Source organism: Pseudorca crassidens, chromosome 3, assembly GCF_039906515.1.
Source record: "Pseudorca crassidens isolate mPseCra1 chromosome 3, mPseCra1.hap1, whole genome shotgun sequence".
NCBI classification, from domain to species: domain Eukaryota; kingdom Metazoa; phylum Chordata; class Mammalia; order Artiodactyla; family Delphinidae; genus Pseudorca; species Pseudorca crassidens.
In genome coordinates, this window is record NC_090298.1 from 171626551 (window position 1) to 171643863 (window position 17313).

The window sequence follows — 17313 nt, forward strand, 5'->3', positions numbered from 1 at the left end:
TGTTCTCTGAGCCCCAGGACCACTAGTGCCGAGAATCTGCCCTGCACTGGGTGAGGCCCGGAGGCCGTCCAGATAGCTCCAGCTCGCAGGGGCGGCGAGGGGCACTCACCCAGCTCGTTCATGGCACGGCGGTATTCCTCGTCGAAGGAGAGCTTCATCACGGCGCAGGTGGCCTGGCAGATCTGTGGCTCGATGGGGACCGGGGCTGTGGGCAAGGGGACCGGGTCAGAGCCCTTCCACTGCAGGAAATGTCGCCTGGTGGGTCCCCGCCCCTCCCTGCAGTCTCCACCCTGCAGACCTGCCAAGACCTGGAGTTTTACAAAGTGCTGCCCGCCGGGCGCGCGGGGTCACCCCCAGAGCATCGGCCCCTCTGAAGTGAACGAGGAGGGGCCTGCCTCACCTAGCCTGGTGCTTAGCATCTGATACTAACTTTGCAGGCGGCCCCAACAGCTAGGAATCTCAAACTCTGCCCCCGCCTTTCGAGGGTTAACTACAATCTTTCCATTCAATCAACGACCGTTTCTTGAGCGTCCACCTTGTGGCTATCCCTTTGCCAGTCTGTCTTCACAGGTTCCCAGGAGGCCTCAGCCGGCGCGTGGCACAGAACAGGTGCCCGGCAAAAGCCATAGGCCGCTGTTACTGCCAGCGGTGCTGCCCTGGCACCTGGGGAGCCCAGACTGCCGCCCAGCGCACAGAAGCTGCTCACTCACTCACCGCCGCCGGCGCCGCTGCCCTCGGGCCCACCGTCCCGGGCCTGCAGCCAGTCCCAGCAGGTCTCACAGTAGGCACGGATCTGCTCGAGCACGTGCAGGACGCGCATTTCCTTGCGCGCCAGACCCTGGTCCGGCTGGGAGAACACGATGTTGTGCAGCGCTGCGTTGGCGCGCATGCGCGCATCCTTGGCTCCCGGCGCCCCTGGGGTCCCGTTGCGACCCCCAGCCCCGGCCTCGGTGCCGTGCAGGATCTGCAGCAGCAGCGGCAGGCAGCCCGAGCGGCGCATGGCCACGCAGCTCTCAGGTGAGCTGGACATGGCGAGCAGCGTCCGTGCCGTGTCCTCCTGGTCACGCGTCGCCAGCATGGACAGCAGCCAGAAGACCACCTCCACCTGCGAGGGGCAGGAGATGTCAGGGTGGGGAGCCCCGCCTGGTTCACCTGGCCCCAGACGGGCCCACCTGCACTCCCCCTAAACGGATGAGAGTCCTATGACTTCAGCCCAGGAGAATCTCTTGCTCACCCCACTACCCTCACCCTGCATCCTCCCGGGGAGCAACACACACACACACGCACACACCACTGCAGAGATGCCCCCAGCCCATGAGAGCCAAATGTCCACCCCATCAGCTTCACCAGTACTCCTAGGGGTGACCCCCTACATCTAAGTCCAGAGTGCCCCTCAAATACACAGAACAGGTATCCACACCCACGCCAGGCTCCGCACCACAACCCAACCTCCCGACTCACTCCAACTCAGGATGACCCTCCCACACCTGGGGATGCTTTAGGGAGGGCTGGAGAGGGAGGGGCCTTCGAATGCAGCAGGGATGCAGGACCCACTTCACCGTGTATCCCAACCCAGCCGGCCGCCACTGCCCCCACCCCGCCTCTCAGCATCCCCCCCCCGGACTCCCCTCACCTTGCTGTTGCCCGGCTGAGGGGCACCATCCTCAGGGTGCGTGGGGACCTCGGCCTCTGGGTCCTCATCCATCGGCATCGACTTCACTGCCAGCAAGGCCTGTGGGGAGAACGCCAGGCCTGCGGGTTCCGCCCAGGGGCACCCCACAAAGCGCCCAGGCTGCTGATGCCTGCCCTACCCCCACGACGATGTGGCGGGGGCCGCAGACGGATTCCTGAACCCTGGGCAGGGCCTGGGGGTCTCCCTGCTGCCTGGGGCTGTCACCACGCACTAGGGCTCTGACTTCGCCCCTCCTGGTACCTGGGGCTCGGTCTGTTGCACCCGGTCCTGTGCCGACAGCAATTCCTTGTCTATCTGCTCCAGGCGGGAAGCACGGATCTGCGTGGGAGAAAGGGCACACTGAGGAAATCCCACCTGGCTCCGACTCCGCCCACACTCCCAATATGGCCCCTTCCCCAGTCCAAATCCTGCCCCATGCTGACTCCACCCAGTCCCTGGTTTGGCCCCATCCATTGCCAAAACCCCACCCTGGGCTCTGACCCCGCCTCCTCCTTGATATGGCCCACCCACTCTCAACACCCCCACCCCCACCCCCCCAGTTATCTGACTCCACTTCCTGATCCCACCCAAGGTCCAACCCTCAAGCCCAGGCTCTGGCCCCGCCCACAACTTAAACCCCAGGCCATCCCTCCGGACCCACCTATTTTCTGACTTGGTCCCGCCATTTGACTGTCAACGCCCAAGTCTTGGTCAGACTCGGTTCCTCGCACTGGTCGCCCCGTCCCTATCGTTCTGGGACTCTGTCCTCTGAGCCGGGGTCTGCGCTAAGCCCCCTATGGCTCCGCTCACACTCCGCTCTTAACTCTGGCTCCGCGTCCTGCGTCAGGCCCCACCCGCAGGAGTCTCTGTCCTCTGATTCGCCCGCAGGCATATAACCCCGCCCATTAACAATATCTGCGCTCCTCCCACAACAATATCTGCGCTCTGATCCTCCCGCTGGTGTATGGCTCCGCCCCAGCCGCACCTGCGCCCGCTGCACCATCTCGTCCGAGGTGCCGAAGCGCTCCTCCATCAGCGAGCGGATGTGCTGGGCTTCGAACTCCAGCTGCTGCCGGATCAGATCCATCTGCATCGAGAACTGCTGGGAGGGGCGGGTGGGCCTCGGTGAGCTGAGGGGGGGCGATACCCGGGCGAGGGCTGGGCCTCCGCTCCACTCCGCCCCCCGCCATGGGCGGGGCGGGGCGGGGCGGGGCGGGGCACTGCAAAATCCCGGGCTGCTCCGCGCGCTCACCGTCTCCACGTGCGGGAGTTCGTCCAGGCGCTTGGATAGGCCCTGCAGCTGCGAGTAATACCAGAGCTTCTCCTTCTCCTCCTTCTCGATCTCATTCAATAGGAAACACCTGGCGGAGGGCCGGTCGGTGGACGCGGGCTCACAGAGCGGGAGACGTTGCCACGTGTTTGTTTACCCTGACTTTTGTAATCACTTCTGGGGTGCTTACTGGGTGCCAAGTTTAATAGGTAGTGTGGCAAAGTCTCGCCCGTGGTGCCCCTGGCACTGGGGTGGGGATGGAGTGCAGAAATTATTTGAAAGTAAAAAAGGTAACTCCTTTGTAAATTTTGGTCCTCGGAGAAAGGCTCTGAGGAGGCTGTTCTAACAGCTCTCGAACACCGGCTAATCTCCCTCTAGCCTACACAGGGCAAACTTCAGGCTCGGATTGCTCCAGGTGCAGTAGAGTCTCCCTCTTCACACCCTGTGAGGAGACACTGCTATTTCCATTTTACAGAGCAGAAGTCTGAGGCTGGCAGGGGCTAGGGTTCTTGCTTGAGGTCAGACAGCAAAGCATGGACTTAACTCCAGGCTGCTCCAGAACTTCCCCGTCTGACCGCACACAACGCAGCTGAGCTGAGCTAGGTACCCAGACCCTGCCTCCTCCTTCTGGCCTCAAGCCCAGGTTTCTTGGGCCGCAGCCCTTTCTCCACAAAGGCTGCCTTGAGTCTCTCTGGCTCCAGGCCTGACTGTGAGCCCTGGCACTGGACACAGCCCTGTCCCTGGTGACGCCTGTGTGTCCAGGACCCCTGGGGACGTCTCCCAGGAGCCTTCCCCTCTGCCAGGAACACCCCCCCCCCTTGTCCTCCAGCTGAGGTCAGTTGGGCCAGGAAAGGGGGCTGAGGCACCACATGGGGATGGGGCAGGGAGTGGGCAAGGGGGCTCATGATGTGGGTGGAGCCTTGTGACCACTGCCTGTGGCAAGGTTCCCCACCATCTCACCGTTCCCGGTCCAGTTCCTCTAGCAGCTGGATGGTGGCCCGGCTCAGCTCCCCAAAGCTGTCCTTGGAGGGCCCAGAGCTGTGCACCGGGCTTCCCTCGGGGGTCCGGGCAGTGGGCTCAGGGACCAGAGCCGGGGGCTGGAACTTGAGGTTGTACAGGCTGGTGATGTCCATCTGCAGGGCTGGATGGGCGCAGAGGGAGAGGCTGACGTCAGCACGCCCCCTGCGCCCCCTCCTCCCAGCTCCCTCAGGAAGCAGACCAGCATTGGCCCCAACGTGCGGGGGGGGGGGTCCCCAGGCCAGCCCCTCACCTTTCAGCTGCTCCAGCACCTCGGTCTGCCCCGAGGACACCAGCACGCGGGCCTCCTGCTCCAGCTTGCCCTGCAAGTGCTTCAGGACCTCCTGAACATGGAGGCCGGAAAGAGAGCGGTCAGTGGTCCAGCCCCCTGTGAGATGCCCCTGTCCTGCCTGCCCATCCCTGGGCCCAGCGCGCTGGTGTTTGTCCCTGTGACCCGGGTCCACGTCCTCCGCCCAGCCTCCCCTCGCACCTTCATGCCCGACGTTTCTGTCTCCAGCTTGGACAAGTGGCTTGAGTTATCCCGAAGCTCCTGCCTCAGGTGACTGTTCTCGGCCTTCAAGGCCTCCACCTGCCGCACCAGCTGCTCGTAGGGCGCCACGGAGCTCGTCATCTTCAGCTCCTGCAGCGCCTGGGCCCACGGGAGAGAGGGATGATCTGAGGGTCTGGGTAGGGGGCGGCCCTCGACCTAAGTTCCAGCCCTGGGTTGGGTCTCAGGCAGGGGTGGCTGGCGTGGACTGCTGCAGGCGGGATGGTGCTGGCCCAGGGAATCTGGGGGACAGACGGCCTGGCAGTTGGAGTGACGGACATAGGCAGGGACAACGGGAGACAGAGGGACAGAACTGTCGGAGAGGTGTTCAGACAGACAGCTGAACTGACCAACAGACAAGACACAGACAGACACTGGCCATCACTGTGGGGCTTTTAGACACACAGACGGACAGCCAGACAGTTGAAACTGGCAGGGGGACTCACCAGCCCAATGCCACCAGGCTCAGAGACACACAGCCAGAGAGAGAGAGACAAACAGACAGATGGACGGACAGCCAAGACCCTCTCCTGAATGAGCACAGCCGCCCAGAGGCTGGGTGGACAGACTACCAGCTGGCCCAGATGCTGGCCAATAAGAACGCCGTGAAGGTTCTAAGAAAGCGATGGACGGGCTGATGGTGGCCCCAGCAGCTGGACAGCCAGCCAGCCAGACACAAACCCACCGTAGTCATCCTGGGGGTCTGCAGCCCGGACACCCCCTCCAGCAGCGGCTGGATCTGGAGTAGCTACCTGCTCGGCCCTGATGCCCCTCCGGTCAGCGCTCTGTCCCTAGAGCCCCCGGAGGCCCCTGCCCCCGCCCCTGGAGCCGCCACTGCCACTTGCTCTTTGTGTGTCTGGCTGCCCTTCTTGCTACAGCCCAGCCTCCTCCCTCTGTCCAGCTAGCCGGTGTCTCCTCCCTGGCTTGGCCATCTTGACCGAGCCGTCCCACCACCGGCCCCCCTTTCCTCTTTGTTCCCTTCCCATCAGCCCTCACCCCCTCCCTCCGCCTTTGTCTGAGATGCACCAATGGCAGCCCATCCCCTCCGCCACCTCCTCCCTGGGAGCCCCCTCCCCCTGCCCGCCTGAACCCCCTCCCCAAATCAGTCAGCCGCCCCTGCCCACAGGGGGGCACCTGCCCCTTCCCTCTCCCTCCACCACCGGGGCACACCCATTCCTTCACTCGCTCACTCATTCTCCCTCTCCTTCCCCCCAGGAGCCCCCCCCACCCACTGTGGGCACAGCTGGGCCTGGAGTAGGGGTAGGGGGGGCTCGGCCCCAAGGAGGAGTCAGTCCATTCTAACCACTCAGAGGACCTACTGCGTGCCTGGCCTTGTCATCTGACACCTTGTCACAGTCCTGAGCCTTGAGCCTCAAGGATCAGCATTCGACTGCTCCCAGAGAGAGAAACTGAGCCTGGGGGGACGCAGCAGGCATGACTGGGACCCAGACACCGTCCTGGAAGTGGTCACAAGTCCAGGCAGTGCTGGAAGCACACAAGCCCCTCCCCCGCTGCAGGCCTCGGTTTGCACATCTGAGGAATGGGGAGAACTCGGTCTACCAGGCTTATCTTATGGGCCGACTAGAGGGCCAGGTGGGATGGTGGTCATGGAGCAGACAGGACAGTCCCATGGGTGACAGTGTGTCAGGTGGGGGAGGCTGGCCCCTGAGGACCACAGTCCCCTCTCTTACCCTGACACTGATCCTGCCCGAGGCTCAGTTGGGGGTCCCAGCTGGGGATCAGGACCCACTGGCGCTGTGGCAAGATCCCTGGGGTCCGGCTGGGGCCCTGTGTCCTGGCTGAGGCCACCATGCCATGCCCAGCCAGGGGGAAGCACTAGTCCCGTGCATGCCCCTCCCACTCGGCAAACCCAGACCCCTCCTGGGGCCCTCTCCCCAGGCTGCCCCCAAGGGGCTTTTCTGGAATGGCCCAGACCGAGCCTCAGACCTTTCACTCCCCCCACAGGAGTGACCCAGTGGTCACTCCCGCGTCCCCATCAGACTGAACTTGGTAGCAGGGCCACGCATCAGGCTCCCTCCCATTCCAACCTGGGTCCCCAACACCACACTCCCACCAGCCCCTCAAGCTCTACCCAGCTGGCCCCTCCCGGGGCAGCCTCGCCAGCCTCTTCCCGGCCTCCCACATCCCCTTTTCATGCACAGACAGAGGGCAAGTTGCGAGTTGGATTCCATTTCTCCCCTGCGCCAATGCCTCCACGGCTCCCCAGTGCCCTCAGCATAAGCTGTGAGCCCTCTGCTTACAGCCCGCATCACTGCCACCGGCAGCTCTCTTTCCCCCAGGCCATTTCACATGCAGTTCTCCTGCCCGGAGCACCTCTCCTAACTCCTGCCATCGTCACAGGCCACCTCCTCCCTCCTGTCTGCCCCTCACCCCCAGGCTGCCTCGGGGGACCGCATCCGAGATGTGTGCACCGATAGGAAAGCACCAATAGCTAGGGGTTTTGTCTGAATGACAGTGAGGGGCCGCACGTCCTCTAGTTAAGCTGCCACCCAGAGAGGTGCAGCACCATTCCCCAAGACACACAGTGGCTTGTCCGAAGACTCTGGGAGGTCTGGGTATTGACACCTGTGAGTGGGTGTTTGCATGGGATCAACTGCAGCGACGCAGACGCCCACCTCCCTGGGACACAGTTTCTCCTCTGGCTCCGCCCTGAAGAAACGGAGGCTCCAGCCTGTGTGCTTACAGGCGCGGCAGAGAGAAAAGGACAGAGACTCCGGCAAGGCGGAGGCCGCACCCGCGCTGCCCTCCACCCAGGGAAGGCGCCCGCTTACTTTATCTCACTGGGGTTGGGCTGGCTGCGGTGCCGAGGGCCTGGGGGTTCCTCCCTCCGCGCAGCTACGCCGGCCCCGCCCAAGTTCCCAGTCCTCCGGGGCTGGGGCGGCCGCGGGGCGCGGGCTCCAGGGCTCCGGGGTTTCGGCGGGGCGGACGAGGACTCCGCGTTAGACAAAGCCCAGTCCGGGCCTCGCCAGGCGGCGCCGCCACTCCGGGCGCTGGGCGAGACCACAGCGCGCGGGGGAGGATGCGGGATGCAGGCGCGGCGGCCAATGGCGGCACGGGAAGATGGGCTGGTGCCATGGCAACAGCCAATGGCGACCCGGGGCTGGGACCGCCGGCGGCTGCGGGGCTTCGGGCCTCCGAGCGGGTTCGGCGGGGTGTGTGTGTGTGTGTGTGCGTGCGTGCGTGTGTGTATGGGTGAATCCCCCTTAGGGAAGGGAGCCTCCCAATGACCATGACCTTGTGTCCTCCACTCCATTCGGGGTGAAATGGCGTTTCAGAACCTGCAGTGGCTGGATCTGCAGAATTTGAGTGTAAGCCATCCAGTTTTGGGTGTTACATCAGAACCTTAGGGTGGAGGGAGGGAAGCTCCAGGGGCGGGGCAGGAAGCCCCTCCCCACGGATACGGCCTGGCCTGGATCCGATGGGTCAGGGCAGGCCAGGGTTGGGGATCTAGCTGGACCACCCCGTCGAGCGTCCTGGCTGACATGGGGAGTGAGCGTGGGGGATGGGCAGGCACGCTGGGACCCTACATCTCTCCCTGTCCCCCTGCCTGGCAGAGTGTCAGCGCCTCCGTGACTCCACGGCCCTTCCTACATTCTCTGAATCTCTGACTCTCTGTGTCTGTCCCCTGTGGGACCCATAATTCACCCTTGCACAAGGGAAGCCAGAGGAGGGAGGGGGCTGGGCTCCCAGGAGTACCCATCCCCAGCTGTCTCAGATCGTCAGTGGGTCTCCGGAGGCCACTTGAGGGTTTAACACCCAGAGGCCGAATCTGCAGCTGCAGCTCAGGCCGCCTGCTGCCCAAAGGACGAAGGAGACATGACATGGCTTTGGGGCTTGCCTCTGTCTTCTCTTGGCTGGGGGGCCAGGGCAAGTCGTTCACCTGGAGACCCTCAGTTTCTCCCTCTGTAAAATGGGGAGGTGGCTGCAGCCTTTGTAAGGGCTGGTGCAGGGAAGGACAGGACAGGAGGGGCAGCCAAGGACACAAGGACCACGGCTACCATGGTGTCTCCTGTTGGGCCGGCTGCAGGAGGCCCCTTGTGTCCCACCCTAGGACAAAAACACTGGGGGCGCCGAAAGAACTTGGACCTTGCGTGTTCCAGAGCCTCCGGAGCCAAACACAGCCGCCCCAAGCCTGTGGGACCCGGGAGTGAGTGCAATGGGCAGAAGGGCTCTTTCCAGAGGCTGGGAAGGCTGCACTAGAAGGGGACACCGGTGCTGGGCCTCTTCAGCATGAATCAGAGCTGGGCATGGGATCAAGGAGGGGAAAAGCATTCCAGGCTGAGGGAACAGCACATACAATGCCTGGAGCCAGGAGAGATCAGAGCCCACTCAAGGCATATGGACTTCGGTGGTGGGGCTGGACCAGGGAACTGATGAGGCGTTTAGAGAAGGAGGAGTCCTGGGGCTGAGCTGACCACGGGAAAGCAGGGCAGACTGGGCAAAGCTGGAATGGGGGCGGGGAGAGGACAGAGCCCAGGGCCGACTTCAGCTCCACCTTGACTCCCCTGCATGACCTGGGGCATGGCCTCAGTTTCCCATTTTGTTCACTGGGAGGTGGTTAGAGAATCCCTGCCCCAACCCCCATGGGACGAAGTCTCAGCTCCCCCATCCAGTCTTAGATGCCACTGCTCTCCAGGCCCCTCTCAGCCAGAACGTTAGAGCTGGCAGGGGGCTTGGAGGGTCCAATGGCCAGTCTTGTCCTCATTCACGGGGGAAAACTGACGCTCAGGGCAGGGAGCACGTTGCTTGAGTTCATGCGCAAGCCCAGCCAGGCCCTCCCTGGGCGTTCCTCACCACTCTGGGTGGGGCTGGGGCCTGGAAGGTTGAGAGCACATGAGGGCTGAGACCCCAAGGCAAAATGCCCTTGTCCGCAAGCCTCTGGAACATCACGTCCCTGACACCACCCCAAATCCTTGACCCTGTAAATCTTTGAGCCACAGCCAGAATAGGGCATCACTGTAAATTCTAGAAAGACAAGAGCCTTCGGAACCCTCAGAGCCTCTCAGGACCCCAGGCCCAATCTCGGGGTGCCCAGGCCTAGTGGGGGGCCTCTTCCCAGTCTCCCTCCCTGGTATCGTCTGCTCCCTCTACCGCACAGGGCTCGATTCTCCCCATCGCCACCATAAAACAACGCCCCCCGAGCCTGGCACACAGCCAGGTTCATTCTTGGGCCTTCTGAGCCTGACCCCGGGCATCTCTGCCCCCTTGATTCGCCCCCCCCTTCCCCATTGAGCCTCCGCCGTGTCAGGGGCCGGGGGCGGAACCAGGAGCGTCCCCCGACTCGGAGCTGGATGGGGGTGGGGGACAAGGGAGCAGGAAGGCAGCAGGTGGTCATGAGATCACAGAGACGGGCTCAGGCTGAGTGACTGGGCAGGGCCCTGACAGGTGAAGAGAGAATGCCACTGGAGGTGGGGGAGGGGTGGGGCCGGCTGGTCCAGGCCGCGTCCCCGAATCCCGACCCGGGATGGGTCGCCTGACCACGATTCTGGGCCTCAGTTTCCCTGGCGTGAAGCGGACGGGCTTGAGGTCCCTTCAGCACCGCGGACAGCTCCCGCCGGCCTCTGGGCTGTGCCCTCTGCGGGCGCCTCCGCCCCGCGCTCAGGCTCCAGCCCAGCTCGAGGCGTGACCTTGGGCTCCCCGCAGCACCCTCCCAGCCTCAGTTTCTCTTAAAGAGGGGATGTTATAGGCCCAGAATTCAGATTTCGGAGGCCAGCAAAGCGCTCGGGCCCGGTGGGATGGATATTACTATGGACATCCGCGTGGGCGAACATCTAAGTCAGCCCTACGCTCTGCGGCCAGAAGGGGAAACTGAGGCCTGGAGAGCTGTAGGGCGTGGCACGGTCCCCCACCCGCCCGCGCACGGCGGAGCCTCGGCAGAGCGAGTCCTCGCCGCAGCGCCCCCGCCGCAGCCCTCCCGCCGTAGCCAGTCTTCTGGTCTGCGCAATGAGGAGGGGTCCGGGGGTCTGTCTCGGAGGCAGAAGGCTGGGCCCGGCGTGGCCGCGCCTGCGCAAACCCGGAGTGGGGGGGGGGGTTGTGGCTGCGGCGCGGGGGAGGGGCTGCCAGCCCTGCGAACAACCTGAGGCGGTTTCCCTGGCAACGGTCTCCACAGCGACTGCGCGAGACCCCAGACCCTTGGCGATTCCCTGCGCGTGCCCTTGCGCCTCCCGCTGCCGCGACCACCGTTCCCGCGGTCCTCACCCCATTCCGGGCTGCGGCTCTCCCACCCCAGCCGCGCCCACGGCCAGACCCCACGCCCCGCGGCCGGGACCCCCGCGCCCTACCTGGTCCCCGAAGAAGGCCGAGTGCAGCAGGCTCAGCAGCCCCAGGAGCCCCATGGAGTCGCGGCCGCCTCAATCAGTCTGCGCCCCGCCCCTCGGCCGCCGGGGGTGGGGGTGGGAGGGACGGGCCGGGAAGCCTGCGCCTGCGCGGAGCAAGGGACTGAGAGGGGGTCACACGGCGGGGCAGGCGGGGACTCTAACGCGAAGGGGGCGAAAGAGGGGGGAACTGGGGGGCCCTCCCGGGCGGGGGAAGGGAGTCTCGAGGGACTGAGGACTTGGGAGGGGCGGCGTGAGGAGACACCGAGTGAGGGAGATGGGGGCGGGGACCAGCGTGAGCGGAGGAGGGGGGAGGGGCGGGGGTCCAACGGGGTTGGGGAGCCCTAGAGAGGCGCGGGAGGGGTCCCTGGGGGCGGGGGAAGAGCAGGGAGGGGCTCTCACGGGAGCTGGAGAGGCGGTCCGGTGTTGGGAAGTGGGCCCGGGGTAGGAGGGGTCCCCTTGGAGGGCAGAGATCTCTAAGGGACGTAGGGGGGCGCCGCCCTTCGGCCTCAGTCGGCTGCCCGCTTGGACAGTGTCCCTGCAGTGGCCGGGGCCGCGCGTTCCGTTCATTAGTCATTCAGCAAACGTTGACTGCGCGCCTGCTGCTTGCCGGGCTCTGAACTGGGCGCTGGGCACGCGGGGGACTGGTGGGCGACACCACACGTAAACCAACTTTCAGTCATTTACCAAACACTTATTAAACACCTACTGCGTGCTGGGCCCTACGCAGTGAACAAAATAGTCAAAACCCCTGCCCGTGGGAAGCTGACACTGGGGGGAGAGGGACCGATAGTCAACAGGAGAACATGTTGGCTAGAAGTAGGCGCTGAGGAGGAAACAGCAGGGGAGGTGGGGGGCGTGGGGGGCTACTAGGAAGGGCACTTGAGTGGAGACCTGAGGGGTGACCCAAGAGAGAAGAGCATCCCGGCAGAATCAACCGCTAGCATAAAGGGAGGGGCAGGAGGTGAGGACGAGGAGGAGACTGGGCGGGTCAGGCCGTGCAGCGCCGGGGTGGGGGGACGAGGGAGCCAGCCCCCAGGGCGGCGGGCAGAGCAGGGACTCGCCCCGCTCGCTGCTCACAGGCGCCCTCTGGCGGCTTCGGGGAGAACAGGCCGTGGGAGGTGCCGGGAGACGAGGTGGGGTCCGGGACGACTGAGGGCGTCCGGGAGGGGTGGGGTGGGGGAGATGGGGAGGATGGTGTGGGGTGGGGAGGGATGGGAGAGGGGGGTATGGAAAGGGACGGTGGGGGTGGCGGAGGGGGCGTTATCACGAGCTCTGCTAAGTCCTGGGGAGTAGAGAACAAGCGGCGAGAGAAAGGGGCGCTACTGTGGCCGGGATGGTGAGGGCCGGCCTCCGCAAGCAGGTGCCGGGAATCAGCGGGAAGGGGGTCCGGCGGAGAGCGGAGCCCGTGGGAAGGCTGGGAGGTGGGAACTGGTTGGGAGAGGCCGAGGAACAGCGCGGGGCGGGGCTTCCTGGGCCACGGCGGACCCTGGGCGTTCTTCTGGAGCTTGGGGAGATCCCAGGAGGATGACACGCATTAAATTGACGTCCAGGTGGGAGATGGTGGAGGGCTGGCCAAGGTGGTAGCAGTGGGGCGGTGGGAAGCGGCAGACCCAAGTTAGGTTCTGAAGCTAGCTGACCGACGGGGGTGGGAGAGGGGTGTAGAGCCCCGAGCCCCAGCGAGGGAGTTGCCTCTGAGATGGTGGAGATGGCGCGCAGGCTTCAGGGGCCCAGGACAGATTCAGGAGGGACGGGACAAAGAAGCAGGAACGTAGCGCGGCCTGAAGGCGGAGCCCGGGCCGCCACCAGACAGAAGGGCTGGGCGGGGACGTCCGGGTCTACAAGGACTCCTGCCTCGCCCCCTGTACCGCCCCGATAGTACGCCAAGATTCAGGCGCCACCTGGCGGCTACAGTACGCGCCGCAGTCTGGATAAGACAAGGTGTTCGATACAATACTAATATGCAATCTCCTAATCTTACGTAACTATTATACAAACTGCAGAAAATTAAAGTGATGATCATTGCCACTCCTGCCCTAAGCCCACCCAGGTGACCTGTGGTGGCCAGGCTGAAAGCTTCCTGTGAACGCTCAAAAGGTGACCCTGGTTATGGGGGGCCTGATGAGGGGTTACACCGATGCTGCTGTCCCAGGGAGGGTCCTGCTCATTTTTACAGAACAAGAAACTCTGTGCTAAAGGTTCAGCCAGTAACTTCGACTCCGCAGGCCAGGAAAGCCCCGGAATGAATATGAATGGGTATGTCTGTGTGCCAATAACATTTATTTACAAACAGATGGCAATGTTTGCAGCGCCCATCCCCACTTCCACCAGCACTGCTCCACTCCGCAAGATGGAGGGGCTCACACCCCTGGCACACGCATTTTGCTCCTGCAGGAGGGCCTAGCGGCTCCAAAGTTACGCACGTTTGTACAGCTTTTCGTGCTCAGTGTCAAAAACCACCTCCCTGCGAAGGGTCGGATTTGCCCAGGGCATTCCTCTCTCCTCTTCCAATTCAATGTAAAAAACGTGTTTACTTCCGCCATTGCTTTATCTTTCCTTTTTAAAATATTTGATTTACTCATGGCTGTGTTGGTCTTTGTTGCTGCACGCGGGCTTTCTCTAGTTGCGGCACATGGGCTTCTCGTTGCGGTGGTTTCTCTTGTTGCAGAGCACAGGCTCTAGGACTCCCGGACTTCAGTAGTTGTGGCTCATGGGCTCTAGAGCACAGGCTCAGTAGTTGTGGCACATGGACAGCATGTGGGATCTTCCTGGACCAGGGCTTGGACCCATGTCCCCTGCACTGGCAGGCAGGTTCTTAAACACTGCGCCACCAGGGAAGTCCTTTGTTGTTTTGGCTGCGCTGGGTCTTTGTTACTGCACAGGCTTTCTCCAGTTGTGGCGAGCAGGGGCTACTCTTCGTTGCAGTGCACGGGCTTCTCATTGTGGTGGCTTCTCTCGTTGTGGAGCACGGGCTCTAGGCGCGCGGGCTCAGTAGTTGTGGTGCAGGGCTTAGTTGCTCCGCAGTATATGGGATCTTTCCCCACCAGGGCTGTAACCGGTGTCCCCTGCGTTGGCAGGCGGATTTTTAACCACTACGCCACCAGGTAAAGCCCAATTGCTCTTTTAAATTATGGAATTTCCAAAAAGACAACTGAGGCTACAGTGGAGGGAGGCTACCTACTTGCTTTCCAGTTGTGGGGCCGGGCAGGCAGGTCCTGTTCTGACTGAAGTAAATCTGGTCCATGTTGCCCAGAGACCTTCCACGGCAGCCCTCACAAAGTCCTTTAAACTCACTGCGAGGCAGACAGCTAATCTCACCCGACACCCAAGCCTCACGTGATGTATTCAAGTTTCTAGCTGGTTCTTCTGAAGCCCTATCAGGTTCAGGGGGCCATCCACAAGTGTGTCAGTGTTCTATCCATTGAATGGGCTGCCAGCCCCTCACTTCTCACCTTTGCCATCACCCAGGTGTCCTATCTAGTGAGCTAGACCCACGGGCTGCCTTCCCCACTCATCCTTCCCTTCTGCCAGGTGTAGGTCAGGCCCACCTGTCCTTTCTCAGCCCACGGAAGCTCATGGTTTCTGCAGGGCTCTGGCTCTTGGCATGTGCGTGTGTTAGGAACTAGACGTCCAGCAGCATTTTGACGTCTGTCTGTTTATACATCAGCCCTGTTCCTAACGGGTTGCTCTCTTCTCCTTAAGGGTTTAAAAGAGCCCTCCATGAATCAGGGACATGAGACAGACTGCAGAGAATCTAGTCTCAGCACTTGGGTCCTTCTGCCAAACTGGGCCAACCCCAGTGCTTAATCCCGTCACGCAATCTGTCTCCTGCCTTCTCCACTCGAGGTTACACAGGATGAGCTGTGCTTTCTGTTCAATTTAACTCCAGACCAAGATATAACAGTACAAGCAAATTACGTTAAAACTGAAATTCCGGAAAAGGAGCCTAGAGCAGCAGTCACAGGGGGAGAAGCTCCTTTCAACCATCTCCTCCCCGCCTCCATGGCTGGACTGTGGCCGCCCCTCACATTCTAAACTGAGGTGCAGACTTGGGTGCCTAAAGGCCACTTGCAGGACACTTCCCTGCTCCCCACCTTGGCTGATGGCAACTCCAGCCTTCCAGTAGCTCAGGCCAGAACCTGGGAGTCCCATTCACTTTCTTCCACATCCCATCAGCAAGTCGTAGGGACCCCTTAGGGCCTCACTGCTGCTTGGACAGTCACGGTGCCTGTCCATCCACTGGGGCACCTGCCATCTTTCCCATCGTGAAGGAAACAAGATCTGATCAGGAAGACTTAGGGAACACGGTGGAGACCCCACCCACAGGACACCCCAGGAAGGCGCGATCCAAGGCTCAGGGCCCCGGGGTTACTGTGGTTTTCAGAAGCTGATCGGGAGCACAGGGAGAACCAAGAGGAGGCACCGATGCAGGCAGCGCAGGCCCCTGGACATCCCGGGACTTAGCACAGAGCCCAACCCACCCGTTCCCTAGCCTCAGCCTACCCGAGGGGCTGTGTCTACAGCAGGAAACCCAGGGCCACACGCTGTCCAACAATGGCCCGTGACCCACCTGAGCCTCCAGGTTTTGTGACCAGGCCCAGCCCCCTTCCCTGGGGGGTGGACCGGAAGCACCACACGTGGGAAGGACTGGTCGCACTCGGGACTAGACAAGTCTCTACCTTTATTGGCCAGCAGGCTACTTAAGGGGGATGAAGCGGGAGGAGTGGGTGGCCCCAATGCCGGGCCGGCCGTGCTTCACAGGCTTGTAGGTGATGGAGAACTCGCCTAGGTAGTGGCCGATCATCTCAGGCTGAGGAGGAAGGGAGCAGGGTGGTCAGGCGGGCGTGGGTGGCCACGCCCCGCCCACCCCGGCCCAGCACAGCCCACACGCACCTTGATTTCCACCTGGTTGAAAGTCTTGCCATTGTAGACGCCCACCATGCTGCCCACCATCTCGGGCAGGATGATCATGTCGCGCAGGTGCGTCTTCACCACCTCCGGCTTCTCCATGGGCGGCGCCTCCTTCTTGGCCTTGCGCAGCCGCTTCAGCAGCGAGTGCTGCTTCCTCCGGAGGCCGCGGTTCAGCCGCCGCCGCTGCCGCGCGCTGTATAGCTGCATCAGCTGCTCACTGCAGGCACAGCGCACAGAGCGGGAGGCCTGAGACCCGGCTCACCCCCACCGCCCGCCCACTGACACGCCCGCTTCCCGTAGGGCCCCCAAAGCAACACTCGCAGCCCGGCCAGGGCCCACGGCACCCGCGCCGAATGTTCGGGATAAAGCCCTCCGGTTCAAGAACCGCCTCCCCGCCCCCCGCTGTCTACAAACGAGGAAGCCGAGTCAGGAAAAGAGGTAGCTCAGGTGAGGCGGCGGAGCCGCCGAACTTCACGGGCAAACTGCTCTGCCCCGAAGGCCTCAAAAACCCAGGAGCGGGGCCACCCTGAGAAACCCACAGCCAACGAGGACCCTGTGCTGTGCCCCCAGGAAGCCGGCCCCCTCCGAGCCAGACCCGCGTACATCTCCAGGAAAAAAGGCGTCCCTGGCTGTCCGCAAGCCTCTCTCCCCATCTGGGGGCCAGGTCGTCGCACCCACCCCGCCTAAAAGCTTCCAGCTCCTCCAACCAAACCTTAGACCAGGGATCGGCAAACTCCCGCCCACGTACCAAATCCCAGCCTGCAGCTGCCCGATCTCAAGAGGCTCGCGAGCTAGGACAGCATTTACATTTCCGAGTGGACGAAAACACGTCCAAAGAGGACGCGTAGAAATCCTTTTAAATTCGATCCTCAACGTCTCCACGTGGAGTTTTATCCGCACGCAGCCCCGCCCTCTCCTTTACACACGGTCTACGGCCGCAGCCGCAGATCAGGCTGCAGCCCCCAGCCCTCGGGCACCCCCGCCGCCGCCATCCCCCTCCCCTGCCCGGCCGCCACTTACTAGGACATGTCCAGCAGCTGGTCGAGGTCCACGCCGCGGTAGGTGAACTTGCGGAAGGTCCGCTTCTTCTTCTGCTCCACTTCCGCCTGCGCGGGCCGGGATACTGGTGAGCGGGGACCCCGAGACCCATCTCCCAGCCTGCGGCGGCATAACCGGGCCCGCGGCTCCCGCCGAGAAACGTGCGGCCCTCCCGGGCACGGAAGCCCACGGGGCGCACCACCTCGGGCCCGTCCTGGGGCGGCCCGGGGCTACGGGGGCTCGGCTGGGACAAGCGGGCCGACACAGGCCTTCCCTGCCCCGGGTCGTTCCGACACCCAGCAGGCCCGCCCCGCGCCCCCATGTCCGGAGGCGGTTCCAGAGGCCTGCAGGAGGCTGCCGCAGCCGCGCGGCCCGACCCCGGCCTCCACTGCGCGGCCAGAGCTCGGATGGCGCCGGATGGGCCCGGAACAGACATACTAACCGTGACACTCACCATCTGGTCGGGTCTTCAGAAAGGATCGTCCTTTCTGCGCCTGCGCAGTTATCTCGCGGCCTCTCACGT

General features: G+C 63.2%; 2 protein-coding genes across 7 annotated transcripts in view; both read right to left on the reverse strand.

The window, feature by feature from the left end:
* APC2 (APC regulator of WNT signaling pathway 2) overlaps positions 1-10930 on the reverse strand; it is a 28953-nt gene extending 18023 nt beyond the window's left edge. The window contains exons 1-10 of one of the 5 annotated variants that reach the window (XM_067734386.1): positions 10809-10930; positions 4450-4608; positions 4213-4303; positions 3903-4083; positions 2925-3033; positions 2658-2771; positions 1934-2011; positions 1634-1732; positions 715-1105; positions 110-205 (exon numbers count right to left, since the gene is read on the reverse strand). In XM_067734386.1, the coding sequence (XP_067590487.1) occupies positions 110-205; positions 715-1105; positions 1634-1732; positions 1934-2011; positions 2658-2771; positions 2925-3033; positions 3903-4083; positions 4213-4303; positions 4450-4608; positions 10809-10862 (1372 nt within the window). In that variant the 5' untranslated portion in view covers positions 10863-10930. Of the gene's footprint in view, positions 1-109; positions 206-714; positions 1106-1633; positions 1733-1933; positions 2012-2657; positions 2775-2924; positions 3034-3902; positions 4084-4212; positions 4304-4449; positions 4609-5191; positions 5498-7298; positions 9710-10808 lie in introns of those variants that run through there. The other 4 variants (XM_067734385.1, XM_067734388.1, XM_067734389.1 and 1 more) reach the window with 4 other exon arrangements.
* A 4575-nt stretch (positions 10931-15505) lies between these two features.
* On the reverse strand, positions 15506-17313 carry RPS15 (ribosomal protein S15). Of its 2 annotated transcripts, none has more exons than XM_067734384.1 (4): positions 17245-17313; positions 16773-16858; positions 15735-15969; positions 15506-15651 (listed from the first exon to the last, which is right to left on the reverse strand). In XM_067734384.1, exons 1-4 carry the CDS (start codon positions 17245-17247, stop codon positions 15538-15540), a joined length of 438 nt encoding a protein of 145 aa, XP_067590485.1. In that variant the 5' UTR covers positions 17248-17313; the 3' UTR covers positions 15506-15537. The 2 variants fall into 2 exon arrangements, with proteins under 2 accessions (XP_067590485.1, XP_067590484.1); XM_067734383.1 differs by having other exon boundaries at positions 17233-17262.